Raw genomic sequence first — 14,719 nt, forward strand, 5'->3', positions numbered from 1 at the left:
TGACGTTATCAGCTCGAACTTTCTGCAACTTGTTACTCAAAAAATGTAAAGACCTAAATGTGCAAGGGCAAGTCTAACTAACGGCAGAGATTTTCCCCTCAGTACCAGAAACGACTTCACAATCTGGTACAAGGATTTTCCTTTCATGGCCCACACATATAAAAGTGACGTACACTCAGCAAGAGTGGTCATGTAACATTTGAAATATATAAACAATCAATATTTGCGCATCTATGGGCTCGTATCATATTTATTTCATATTTATGAATATTTGCAGTGGAATTCTCAGTGAAAACATGATACAGACAGAAGAGTTGAGGTTAGCTCATTTAAACTATCAATTTTGATAATCTCCATCAAACATTTCTTCACATAACTATTTCTAGAACAAGTGATTAATTGTGACAAATAATTTATCACTCAGATTTGCTCAGAAACTGGCATTTTCACTGCTTCCGGGACTTTTTATGCAAAATTGCAGTAGTTGGGCAACAAATCGTTTTAAACATCATAAATATAGGAATTTGTAAGATTTGTTTGCTGTGTCAAATCACTTGCCCTAACTAAGAATATGTACAGAGCAGGAAGTAAATTTAAATTAACGGAATACAGTTGCATTTTTGCACTGGATCTAAAAAAATAAAAATGTTACCCCTTGGTCTCATTACGTTCTGTAACACTGTACATGTAACAAATATAACAAAAATCAGAATAAAAAGGATCCCCTAAACTACAATCTCAATCCTTAAAGAAAAGGATCCATTGAAGAATTGTCGATTCTTGATTCAAAGATCTATTCTGAATCATTGACGTCCACAGGAGTGGTCTGAAACATTATTTAAACATGAAGGTATTTAAATTAAAAACAAGTTCACGTGGACTTCTCATTTGCATGCAACGAAACCAAACACTTAAATAATGAAACTTAAAATTGTTTACAGCCTGTTTAAATTCACGTTGCCTTTTCTTACAATGCAATCTGTGTAGTACTATTCTTGGAGAATTTCCTTAGTTTCTTCAATATTTCTCTTGAAGATGGAGAAATTTGTCCGTTGTGTGGTTTTATATTGTGTGGAAGCACTGATGGGCCTCTACATCATTAGGATAGTTGAATTTCTTTTTGCCCAGTCTTCATATTTAAGCAGCTTGAAACCTCACAAACACCCTTTACAGAGTGCCACTTGTTCCTTGCGAAAGTCTCTGCAGGGACAGAGCCGCCTGTATTTCGGGTGGTGGCCCGCACAACTGAAGAGCAGGACCTCCTTCTGAAGGTAACAGTCCTGAGCTATTTCCTCGAAGGCAGGATAGAGATGGTTAGCTTCAGACTCGACACTGTCACAGACAAACTTGAATCTATTGAATTCAAAGCAACAAAAAAAACTTAAAGTTCAAGTTTTTTTTTGATAATTAATTTTTAATAATTATTTCATGTTGAAATAAGGTTATTTTAACTAAGATCAGTGTTAGTGCATGAAATGGAAAAATGTTCCATTTCTCATCCGATGACCAATGAGGGACACCTGAAGGATGTACACATTGCTAATAAAAAGTAATTTTAGCAACCTATATTTAGGATAATGCAGGCCATAACAAAAGTATAAAATTATTTCTATCATGAAATATTAGCTTGCGTTGGAACTAACTAGTTACACATGATGAAAATAGTCATTAACATAGAGAATTCTGCTAAATGCTACATAATTAATATTTTACACCTATATATTGAATGATGGTACAGCCTAGATTGCACTGACTGTCAGACTCTCTTCTAAGACTTCACCTTAGGTCTTCATGCTGGCCATATTCCCATTGTTAGTCAGTGTGCCAAGCATCTGTCAGTCCAGCTCAGTCTAGTATTCAGTCACTAGTCCCTTCCATCACCTCTCATATCTCTTTAGTAACTTGTCCCAGGCATTGTGTCCAATTTGCTGTCTGTTCTCATATACTTAGTTCTCCAGCCACAGAAATTCATTTCTTCCATACTTCAGGACTGTCAGAAAATAACTTGCCTTAATCTGAGAGAGGCTGGGTTTTTCTTAAGAGCCTGAATCAGACTTTTAACACTTCAAGCACTGAATACCCTCCACAGTTTTCAAATTCGTTTCCATTTCTATCCAAAATATTTGCACCATTAATGTCTGTATATTTGTTGATTGCAAAAATCAACCCCCCCCCACCGCAACAATTTTCTCCCCTCCTCTGTTGAAGGTGTGGACTCTTGCTGGGCTATAGTCCTATGGGCAACAGCAGCCCTTCAGTACTTGACCCAAACGGACATTCTGCCTATGTTAGCTAGACATTGAGTGCAGACAGGCTTATTTGCCCACAAAGCGTTTCATACTTTTCAGCAAGAATAATTGAAAAGTGAGCTGGAGCGGGAACCTGATTTACATTTCTCCTCCCTAGCCCTGGGGCATGAGAGCAAATGTAGCATCATAAATGGCTGAGATGAACTAACTCAGCCAAAACTGGGAATCAAACCTGGCTTATTATCATAATAGACAAAGCCTAATTAGACAAATGTACAAAAAGTTACTATCTCTTTGTATTTTTGATTTACTTTTATTTTCTCTTAATAGTAATCCTAGTACAGTTATCAAAAGGTTTGTGCTGAAATTTTTAGTGGAGCACATTCCTCATACTAATACTAGAATTAGTCAAAATCTCAAACTTTATGAATGGAAAATGTAAGAGAATCTTACTGCTCAAAGACAGCCTTGTTGTTGACAAACTGGAAGAATGTCGGTTCACAGACGAGTCCATGCTCTTGACAGGCGTCTGTACAAGATTGTGCTGTTGTTGATACTTGTAATTGCATTGAGCTTACGGGAGGCCAAGTGAGCAGCTTGGTTGCATTTGGAGACCAGAAAAGCCCAGTGACATTTTGAGGAAGGATGAATAGGCTTGTAGTATTAGGTGAGGATGAGAAAGGCCGTGAATTATTCTGAGGCCATGACAGAAATACTGTGTCACAGAGATCCTGTTACAAGAAAGAAGAAAAACATGTCATTGGTATAAATGTTTTTGTGGTTAGGTACCTTTCATTAACTAACTAAACTGGGCATTAAAATCTAATTGGCCAATTCTGTTTTAAAACTTCACACTGGTGAGGAGGGAGCCCATCTTGGAATAAATGTATGTTGTCAGGGAAATGTAAGAAAGCTGTGAATCATATATGTGGACCCATGGCGAAGAATCACTAAAGAGACTACACGATAACATCAACAAGTTCCATCCCACCATCAAGCTCATCATGGACTACTCCTCAGAATCAGTTTCTTTCTTGGACACATGAATCTCCATCAAAGACGGGCACCTCAGCACCTCACTCTACCGCAAGCCCACGGACAACCTCACGATGCTCCACTTTTCCAGCTTCCACCCTAACCACGTCAAAGAGGCCATCCCCTATGGACAGGCCCTGCGAATACACAGGGTCTGCTCAGACGAGGAGGAACGCGATGGACACCTACAGACGCTGAAAGATGCCCTAGTAAGAACGGGATATGACGCTCGACTCATCAATCGACAGTTCCGACGGGCTACAGCGAAAAATCGCATAGACCTCCTCAGAAGACTAACACGGTACGCAACCAACAGAGTACCCTTCGTCGTCCAGTACTTCCCCGGAGCGGAGAAACTACGCTATGTTCTCCGCAGCCTTCAACATGTCATCAATGACGACGAACACCTCGCTATGGCCATCCCCACACCTCCACTACTCGCCTTTAAACAGCCACCCAACCTCAAACAGACCATCGTTCGCAGCAAATTACCCAGCTTTCAGGAGAACAGCATCCATGACACCACACAACCCTGCCACGGTAACCTCTGCAAGACATGCCAGATCATCGACACAGATACCACCATCACACGAGAGGACACCACCCACCAGGTGCATAGTTCATACTCCTGTGACTCGGCCAACGTTGTCTACCTCATACGTTGCAGGAAAGGATGCCCCAGAGCATGGTACGTTGGCGAGACCATGCAGACGCTGCGACAACGGATGAACGGACACCGCGCAACAATCGCCAGACAGGAGGGTTCCCTCCCAGTCGGGGAACACTTCAGCAGTCAAGGACATTCAGCCACCGACCTTCGGGTAAGCGTACACCAAGGCGGCCTTCGAGACACACGACAACGCAAAATCGTCGAGCAGAAATTGATAGCCAAGTTCCGCACCAATGAGGACGGCCTCAACCGGGATCTTGGGTTCATGTCACGCTACACGTAACCCCACCAGCGAACAAAAGTTATCTGTTTTTAATATAACGGGTCATTTGCTGTCTTTCTCTTCCTTCCGGATGTTTCTGCCTCTCTCTCTCTGTTTTTTTTTGGTTGTTTGTATATTCGGTGGCCCTGCAGGTAACACTTGTCTGTCTGCACACTGTGATTGCCTTGGCAACGGGCAGTTGGAAAGACTATCTGTAATCACCAGGTATTGTTCTGTGATTTATAAATGCGAAGGGTTCGAGGATTTCATTTCCACATTCACCTGAGGAAGGAGGAAGCCTCCGAAAGCTTGTGAATTTCAAATAAAATTGTTGGACTATAACTTGGTGTAGTAAAATTGTTTACAATTGTCAACCCCAGTCCATCACCGGCATCTCCACATCATGGCTACCATCGACAGCACAAACTGCCGGCTCACAGTGGAAAGGATATCCAAGAAGATTGCTCATATAGACACAGACATCAAGTTTTTACAGAGCTGCAAGAAAGCAGACAAGATCCCGAAAGGACTACAGATCACGAACCCACTCAAGTCCACATACAACTCGGATTACGCTGAGAGACTCTGCCGTCGTACCTCTCGCACACTCCGCAACCATCTCGTACACCAACTCTACAGCAGACGCCGCAACCATCGAAACTAAGATAGAGTCCATACTCTCAACCTGTACTCAGGACACAGCAGACCAGTTACGAGACACCGCCAAACAGACTAGGCAACGGAACTACGCTGCCTACATGAAAACCAAGAGCAGGAAGCTTGAGAAACTCGGCATCACCACCAGCATCGACCAAGCTTCCCCTGGTACCACGGTTGCAACCACAGGGAAGTCTATCGTCAATTTGTCCGACCACACCCTTCAACCAGACGAAATCGAAGTTCTCAGCCGAGGGCTCAATTTCTGCCCCACCACCAAAATGGACCCCATTAGTCTCGCGGCGGACACAGAGGAATTCATCAGGAGAATGAGGCTCCGGGAATACTTCCACAAACCCCAAGATTTCAGCAGCGAACCCAATGAGACAATCAACGATCCGGAACAGCAGACAGAGGGATCCGCGGTACAGCTACCGAAGAGGAAAGAGTCATACTGGACTCCTCCGGAGGGTCGCTGCCCTCAGCTTGACATGTATGCTCAAGCGGTCAGGAAATGCGTCAATGCCAGATTCATCAGCCGCACTCAGAAGACAGTCCGGAATGTTACCCGAGCACAACGCAACGCCATCAACGCTCTCAAGACCAACTGCAACATCGTCATCAAACCAGCGGACAAAGGAGGAGCCATCGTCATACAGAACAGAACGGACTATTGCAAAGAAGCATACCGACAACTGGACAACCAGGAACACTACAGACGGTTACCCGCAGATCCGACCAAAGAACACACCCACCAGCTCAACAAACTGATCAAGACCTTCGATCCAGACCTTCAAAGCATCCTATGCGCTCTCATCCTACGTACTCCCTGCGTGGGAGACTTCTACTGCCTCCCAAAGATACACAAAGTCAACACACCTGGACATCCTATCGTATCAGGCAACGGAACCCTGTGTGAGAACCTCTCTGGATACGTCGAGGGCATCCTGAAACCCATCGTACAGGGAACCCCCAGCTTCTGTTGCGACACTACAGACTTCCTACAAAAACTCAGTACCCACGGACCAGTTGAACCAGGAACAATTCTCACCACGATGGACGTCTCGGCACTCTACACCAGTATCCCCCACAATGACGGCATCGCTGCGACAGCATCAATACTCAACACCAACAACAGCCAATCTCCAGACGCCATCCTACAACTCATCCGCTTCATCCTGGATCACAATGTCTTCACCTTCGATAACCAGTTCTTTACCCAAACACACTGAACAGCCATGGGGACCAAATTTGCACCCCAATACGCCAACATTTTCATGCACAAGTTCGAGCACGACTTCTTCACTGCACAGGACCTCCAACCAACGCTATACACCAGATACATCGACGACATTTTCTTTCTATGAACCCACGGCGAAGAATCACGATAACATTAACAAGTTCCATCCCACCATCAAGCTCACCATGGACTACTCCTCAGAATCAGTTTCTTTCTTGGACACACGAATCTCCATCAAAGACGGGCACCTCAGCACCTCACTCTACCGCAAGCCCACGGGCAACCTCACGATGCTCCACTTTTCCAGCTTCCACCCTAATCACGTCAAAGAGGCCATCCCCTATGGACAGGCCCTGCGAATACACAGGGTCTGCTCAGACGAGGAGGAACGCGATGGACACCTACAGACGCTGAAAGACGCCCTAGTAAGAACGGGATATGACGCTCGACTCATCAATCGACAGTTCCGACGGGCTACAGCGAAAAATCGCATAGACCTCCTCAGAAGACTAACACGGTACGCAACCAACAGAGTACCCTTCGTCGTCCAGTACTTCCCCGGAGCGGAGAAACTACGCTATGTTCTCCGCAGCCTTCAACATGTCATCAATGACGACGAACACCTCGCTATGGCCATCCCCACACCTCCACTACTCGCCTTTAAACAGCCACCCAACCTCAAACAGACCATCGTTCGCAGCAAATTACCCAGCTTTCAGGAGAACAGCATCCATGACACCACACAACCCTGCCACGGTAACCTCTGCAAGACATGCCAGATCATCGACACAGATACCACCATCACACGAGAGGACACCACCCACCAGGTGCATAGTTCATACTCCTGTGACTCGGCCAACGTTGTCTACCTCATACATTGCAGGAAAGGATGCCCCAGAGCATGGTACGTTGGCGAGACCATGCAGACGCTGCGACAACGGATGAACGGACACCATGCAACAATCGCCAGACAGGAGGGTTCCCTCCCAGTCGGGGAACACTTCAGCAGTCAAGGACATTCAGCCACCGACCTTCGGGTAAGCATACTCCAAGGCGGCCTTCGAGACACACGACAACGCAAAATCGTCGAGCAGAAATTGATAGCCAAGTTCCGCACCAATGAGGACGGCCTCAACCGGGATCTTGGGTTCATGTCACGCTACACGTAACCCCACCAGCGAACAAAAGTTATCTGTTTTTAATATAACGGGTCATTTGCTGTCTTTCTCTTCCTTCCGGATGTTTCTATGTTTCTGCCTCTCTCTGTTTTTTTTTGGTTGTTCGTATATTCGGTGGCCCTGTAGGTAACACCTGTCTGTCTGCACACTGTGACTGCCTTGGCAACGGGCAGTTGGAAAGACTATCTTTAATCACCAGGTATTGTTCTGTGATTTAAAATGCGAAGGGTTCGAGGATTTCATTTCCACATTCACCTGAGGAAGGAGGAAGCCTCCGAAAGCTTGTGAATTTCAAATAAAATTGTTGGACTATAACTTGGTGTAGTAAAATTGTTTACAATTGTCAACCCCAGTCCATCACCGGCATCTCCACATCGTGAATCATATATGATCATAAAATCTTCACTTGATTTGGTTATTTGATTCTGTCACAGAGCACAGAGTAGGGATAAAAACCAAATTGCTGAAGTAATCTGAATTGGACCAGCTGATGGTCTGGAGCAGAAATCAACCCAAATGAGCTTTGGTGGTCCAATGAAGTAGGCAATGTTATGGTGGGGGGCATCTACAAGTGCAGTCACTCTATAAACTATTAAGAGTGCACTATTGGAGTGAGAAGGTTTTCTTTTTCTTTAAAGCAATTTTAAATACCTTGAACTTCCTTGACACTCAATTATGTATGGACTGCAGGTATTGTTTGATTCTAGGTCTGTATTTTCCTGGTATGTAATAAATGATTATATTTTTAAGCCACAATTCATGCCGACAGCTTCTTATGAAAGAGCCCAAAAAATAAATATAACATTTCGATTGTGTGGGGATAAAAAGCTATTTCCTCAAATTAATTTTATTCTTTGCTTAATTTGGGGAAATAGCTTTTTATCCCCACACAATCGAAATGTTATATTTATTTTTTGGACTCTTTCATAAGAAGCTGTCGGCATGAATCGTGGCTTAAAGATATAATCATTTATTACATACCAGGAAAATACAGACCTAGAATCAAACAATATCCGCAGTGACCTGCAAATCTTTGTCTGTAACATGTAATGAGGTGACAACGACTTAGTGACATCACCTGTCAGATAGAGGACATTTAAAAAGTTTATTCCAACATAAACATTTAAAAAAAATCACATGGCTTGTCATGAGCATTCTTCTAAATTCCTTTGTGGGTTGCTCTATAAATCATAGCCACAACAACTGATGCTTAATCAGGTTTACCACTCTTATTGATATCAGGGAGTATGTAACTTTTCACAAATTACTTTGCCCGTAACTTTATATTTCCCCGCAATGCTTTTAAAATTAAATTTATTGAATTTCCACTGAAATTCAACATATACAATCAATATAAAACTCAGGACCTGTCCAATGTGATATATGTTTCAGCACCTGTAAAATTTATTGTAGATCAGCCTGAAATCCATTATTTGAAAAAAAAGAGGAAAAAACAAATCTGTGAAAAACAGCTATGGTGGTGTTAGAAAGAAGCAGCTGATCATCCCAATGGGACCAAGTTGTCATCCATTATCTCCTGAAACACTGGAGGGAGAAATTTGACTTGCAACTAAAATGAGTGGCAAGTGAACGATTGCTCCACGCACCGCCGTTTGCCGGCCTGAGGCCTGAGCCAAATTCAGCATCAGGCCTCATTTGAATGGAAGCGGCGAGATGTAAGCACCGAACGGGTGCCCCAGATGCGGCTCGCCGGTTGGGGCTGATGAATTCCAGCCCTCTCTGAAACCGAGGTGGCCTGCAGGTTAAGTGCGAGTGGGGGAAAGGGGTGGGGAGTGAGCCCGGGCTGGTAGAGGTCCATTGTATTTTTGTGGAGCCAGGAGGAGTATTCCTGTTCATTTGGGCCCAACAAAAATGTAACTTGGAAAATGTAATGTGACCATTTTTTGAGTGATTTCTAGTGGTCCCGTTAAGGACCGCTGGTTAGGCCGCTCAAAGCCTGTTACAACACGGCAAAGCTTGCACAGTGCAAGCTTCGCCCAATTGAACCTGAATTTTGCATTGGGGTCCTAGAACTTATGTAGGACCTCGATTTCTATGGTAAAGAAGTCTTACACCTCTTTCAGGTGGGCCGGCTGCTCGCCCATTTACCTGCTCGTCTGAATACGGCATATCGTGGGCCTTGGGAGTCAATGGGGTGGCCGAGGTGCCCCCCCTCTGATTTTCAACACCTGGCTACCCGTTTTTCAGGAGCAAAATGGACGAGCATGAGTTAGATTTCTTCCCCGTTATCTTGCAGCCAGTTCCCTTCCCTTCCTATGCTGCTTTCTTCCACCTTGGAGCATGTGGCCACTTTCACATACACCATCATGCTACTTATCCTAATGCCATTGGCACATCCTGCCACAATTTTGGCATCGTCTTTCCTCAGGTAACATTAATTTCTCACCTCAGCACTGCAGACACTTTATGCCTTTCAAATGTGCTAAAACTGTGTCATTTCTTGGAGGAAGGTGGAAGCACTAGGCCCCCCTAAAATTAATGTTTTCTTATGTATTGTTTGCATTGTACATATGGCATTACTATTTCATCATAATTACACTGGCCATAAGACCCCATCAGCTGTCTGCCTGTTTGCACTTTTCTACCATTCCAACCTCTGAGTTTGCTCTGCCAAGTTTTTTTTCCCTGCAGCACCCCATGCCATCACTTTCCTCAAATTGGGGTTGGTAGACTTACCGCCTCGTTAATGACGATGCTCTGGTTGCTGCCATTTTTAAAGGGGCTTTCCCATGGGTGGCAGGAGTGCCCATCTGTATCAGGTGGTAGGTCTCTTTACTATTCAAATCGGACCTGGTCCTATGACGTAATTAGGACCCCGATTGCAATTTTAAGGGACACATGGGCAGAGCGTGTGCCATGCATGCTTTACCCATGTGTCCCTACCTTCAGTGGCCTAAGCAGTGGTCCTTAAAGGGATCGCTGGTGGCCGCTCCAAAATCGGTGCTAAAATCTCTTGCAAGTTATATTTTTGTGGCAGCTGGAAGGAGCGGTAGTCCCCAGGCTCACCCCTTCCGCTTCATGACCACCCCCCCCCCCAACCCTGGAACCACCTGCCGACTAGTTCAGCACTGTAACCCCAAACCGCAAGCTGCATTGGGATGCCTATTTGGTGCCTGCAGCTCTCTGGTTTCTATTTAAATGAGTCCCGGACCTCAAAATGGCTCTGGTCTCTTCGCTCCTGGAATGGGTGGTCGGACGACCAGGCCACTCTGCCAGTCAGTTGCTCAAAAGTGAAAATGTACCTGGTTGAGTCCGAAAACCAATTAGAAAAAATTTATCCTCTAAACTCTAACCTTTCTTACTCACACACCCACTACAAGCCACCATAGGCTGATTGAGAAAGATAGAAAGAACTTGCATTTTGTAAGCACCTTTCACGGCCATTGGATGTCCCAAAGCGTTAAACAGCCAATGAAGTACTTTTGAAGTGTAGTCAATGTAATGCAGGAAACGAGGCAGCCAATCTGTGGACAGTGAGGTCCCACAAACAGCAATGAGATAATGACCAGATAATCTGTTTTAGTGATGTTGATTGAGGGATAATTATTGGCCAGGACACCGGTGACAATTCCCCTGCTCTTCTCCAAATAGTGCCGTGGGTTCTGACGTCCACCTGAGAGCTCAGACAGGGTCTCAGTTTAACGTCTCATCCAAAAAGAAGATAGTAAAACACAGAAACACTAATTGCTTTTTTGATTTTCTAAGTGTTAACTGAGTAGTGCTTCCAGTAATAGGTTCCAACTTGGAATGGTTGAATCCAGTAATGACTTCAGAAAGGTACTTAAACTAGACAGAAGTCATTTTTACATTGATGCTATTTGCCAAATGCAAAGCAAGGTGGTGCTGTATTCCAAGGAAAAACCTGCTCTCTGTGGATGTGCAGCCTGCCAGATTTCTAGCTCTAGGCATTCCAACACTTTCTGATGCTTCTGCCATTTTTTTTTGCATTAAACAAAGCATCTGTGCTGAATCCAAATAAAGACACAGGTCATAGATATCACAGCAAACAATTTACTCTACATTAAGTAGAGCAGTATAATCTTGTCTGGAGAAATTATTTGAACATAAAAATCCATTCATACAACATTTTGTGCAAATACTACTGGCTAAATTTTAAAATAGAGCCGGGAGGGGCGGGGGTCAAACCCATTAGTACGGGTTTCCCGGATGTCCTTACGATTTTGATGTAAGGATATATTTTTTTGTCGTTTTCCCGTCTGACTGATCGGCGTGATTGACTGGTGACAGGCTAGTCTCAGTCAGACGAGAGACCAGCCAGGTAAGTCTTTGTTTGTATGGATGGGGACGGGCATAGGTTGGCACAGGGTTCGTGAGTCATGGGGGATGGGATCGGCGGTCAGACACGGGGGGGGGGGGGGGGGTGCGCGGGTGTCCGCAATCATTGAGGGGAAACGTCAGGGTGGGAGGAGGGTCGGAGTGGGGTGGGGGAGGGTCGGAGTGGGGGGAAAAAGAGGGTCGGAGTGGGGGGGGGGGGGAAGAGGGTCGGAGTGGGGGGGGGGGAAGAGGGTTGGAGTGGGGGGGGGGAAGAGGGTCGGAGTGGGGGGGGGGGGAAGCAGGTTGGAGTGGGGGGGGAAAGCGGGTCAGAATGGGGGGGGGAAAGAGGGTCAGAGTGGGGGGGGAAGAGGGTCGGAGTGGGGGGGAAGAGGGTCGGAGTGGGGGGGAAGAGGGTCGGAGTGGGGGGGAAGAGGGTCAGAGTGGGGGGGAAGAGGGTCAGAGTGGGGGTGGGAAGAGGGTCGGAGAGGGGGGGAAGAGGGTCAGAATGAGGGGGGAAGAGGGTCGGAGTGGGGGGAAAGAGGGTCGGAGTGGGGGGGAAGAGGGTCGGAGTGGGGGGGAAGAGGGTCGGAGTGGGGGGGAAGAGGGTCAGAGTGGGGGGGAAGAGGGTCAGAGTGGGGGTGGGAAGAGGGTCGGAGAGGGGGGGGAAGAGGGTCAGAATGAGGGGGGAAGAGGGTCGGAGTGGGAGGGGAAAGGGTCGGAGTGGGGGGTCCGTGATCGGGGGGGGGTGCGCGGCGATTCCGCAATCGGGGGTCCCCGATCGTTGTGGGGGGGTGGTTGGTAGAGGTAGGCTTGTTGGGCCTGGGGGAAGCCCTCCTGCTTCTCCGGGCCCACAAGCTGTGCCTTTCTAGGCAACGACCTGTTAGTCTCGGGCCATCTCGCCTCCTTTCATGAGACGTAAAACAGAAGGCCCAGGAGTCCTGGCCGCCCGGGATTGAAATCGGGAATTGGAGAAAAATGGAGGCCTGAAGCCTTCTTGAAAGGTTTTAAGACCTGACCCGCCCCTCTTCCCGCCCCAGTAAAAACTGGAAATGGGCAGGTTGGAGGCGGGTCTGAAATGGTGGCAATTTTCAATGTCCCCTGCCCCCAACCCAGCCGTTTTTTACTTTGAAAATTGAGCCCTACTTCTCTGTTGTAAATTTAGATAAAGGGAAAAGATAAACTCCCAGCAGGCAGGAATATCAGGCCACTTCCCTGGTGCTGACCTGTTTAACTTTGAAGAATGTTACACAGCTTTATTTTCCTGACTTCCTTGGGCTGTGTGACAGACAAGCAGAACTTAAAGGGGGAGAGAAGTCTAGGGGGAATACCTACTCCCCCATTTAATTGAAAAAAATATGCTTAGAAAATTTTATTTGGCAATTTTGTAGAACAAGTGATGTCACTAACAGGAAGCATCCATGTGCGTCCAGGAGTGGCTCCACAGGGAAAGAGCTGGGCTGACCGAGAGCCATAGATGAACCCTCAGCAGCCATATTAAGATCCACACTGTCAGAGCCCTGGAACAAATAGCATCCTTGTCCTTTCTGAAGGGAAGTGGTGTGTGCTTGCTCTTCGGGAAGGGGAAAGGATTAAAGAGTACTGAGAAAACATGTAAATAATGGTGGGAGCAATATAAATACATTTTATGTATATATATTTTTTTTAAATTAAGAATGTCACAACTTAGTGATGAGATATTGAGATTAGTTTACTCTTCTATGGCATACCATGTGTATCAGCAATTTCTGTGTATATCTGGAATGTTAACAAAGGGAGATATTTTGGATCCTTGAAAAAATAACCCTTTCTTTCTAATTTCTTGTCCAACCCATTATATGAAGCATGTTGTGGATTATAAGTGTTCTACTTTTATGGATAATGCCTTCAAACCATCAAACATTCTGCTGCTTGTAGGCTGAAAACAAAGCCACTGGCAGCGGTGTAAGAAAATTGACACCTGTCAAAATACAGCTCGAGATGAGTGACCTGTAAGAAAAAAAATGATCGACAGACCTGATGTTGGATGTAAGCATGGACACGCTCCAGCATCCCTTCACAAGTAAATTCATATGGAAGATAAGGTTCAACCTAATGAGCATAAAATAATATTACAGTTTGAAAACAATGAGATGAATAATATATTTATATTGGCTACATTTTATAACATGTAATTAATTTCCTAAATTACAGCTTGTGTCACATATATAAACATTCCATTGCAATATGCAAACTAATTTAGGCATAAATAAATGGCAATTAAGATTTTTTCCCTAAGTCTGTTTTAGACACTTCTCAATAATTGAAGCATATCGTGAAATAGGGAGTTCTCAATTATGGTCCTGTATGTTTGAGTGAAATATAATGAAGTCTTTTTACTTCAGTACTTCAGGCTACTAGCTCTGTCACATCAGTTCTTCCTAATGCCATTAGACAGATACATAATGGCTGCAGTGCCAAACCAGAACGAATTCGACTTTTTTAATTAAATGTGCTTGTCTTGCCTTCTTTGACTTTTAGCTGTCATTATACAACTTTATTACAACTACTGTAATATTTATTGGTGAGCTTCCATGCAAGGATATGTTACAAATCTTTTAAATACCAGTCTTTATTATAATTAAGAGAAAGTAAGGCACTCTTGGACTTTTACATAGCACTGATGATATGCTGATCCGGGGCTGAGATATTGCAGCTCACTGCTGAAAATCTGTGCAGCAATGCTTGAACTTCTTGCAGTCTCCTGGAGACATCTAATTAAAAATTGTTTTAATCTATATAACGCACATCTTTTCTTTATTGCAGAATATTTTTCAAGTAAGGAAGGAAACAATTCGATTTCTTCACTTGGATATATTACCATTCATCTATATTTAAGATTTGAGTGTCCCAAGATTGCCATATATTTGTTTTTAATGGCACACAGGGGATGAAATGCCTCGGTGCGTATGTTAAATTTAACGCCAAAAGTATGCATTAATATGTAATAATTTGGTGCAATGGAGCATTAGCGCATTGTAGCTATGTTCCAAATATTTCTCCTGGGGCCAAATTGGATTAATACACATAAATAGGCAGGTCCAAACATGGACAAATGAGCTGAATTCCAGAAGTGATTAAGAATGACTGCCCTTG

General features: G+C 44.7%; 1 protein-coding gene across 1 annotated transcript in view; it reads right to left on the bottom strand.

Moving 5' to 3' along the window:
• Positions 1-281: 281 nt before the first annotated feature.
• Positions 282-14,719, bottom strand: part of LOC137341186 (alpha-1,6-mannosylglycoprotein 6-beta-N-acetylglucosaminyltransferase B-like) — a 649,449-nt gene continuing 635,011 nt past the window's right edge. The window contains exons 15-17 of the mRNA XM_068004202.1: positions 13,601-13,675; positions 2,703-2,980; positions 282-1,353 (exon numbers count right to left, since the gene is read on the bottom strand). Of these exons, the coding sequence (XP_067860303.1) occupies positions 1,155-1,353; positions 2,703-2,980; positions 13,601-13,675 (552 nt within the window). The 3' untranslated portion in view covers positions 282-1,154. The remainder of the gene's footprint in view (positions 1,354-2,702; positions 2,981-13,600; positions 13,676-14,719) is intronic.

Source organism: Heptranchias perlo, chromosome 23 (genome assembly GCF_035084215.1).
Source record: "Heptranchias perlo isolate sHepPer1 chromosome 23, sHepPer1.hap1, whole genome shotgun sequence".
NCBI classification, from domain to species: Eukaryota; Metazoa; Chordata; class Chondrichthyes; order Hexanchiformes; family Hexanchidae; genus Heptranchias; species Heptranchias perlo.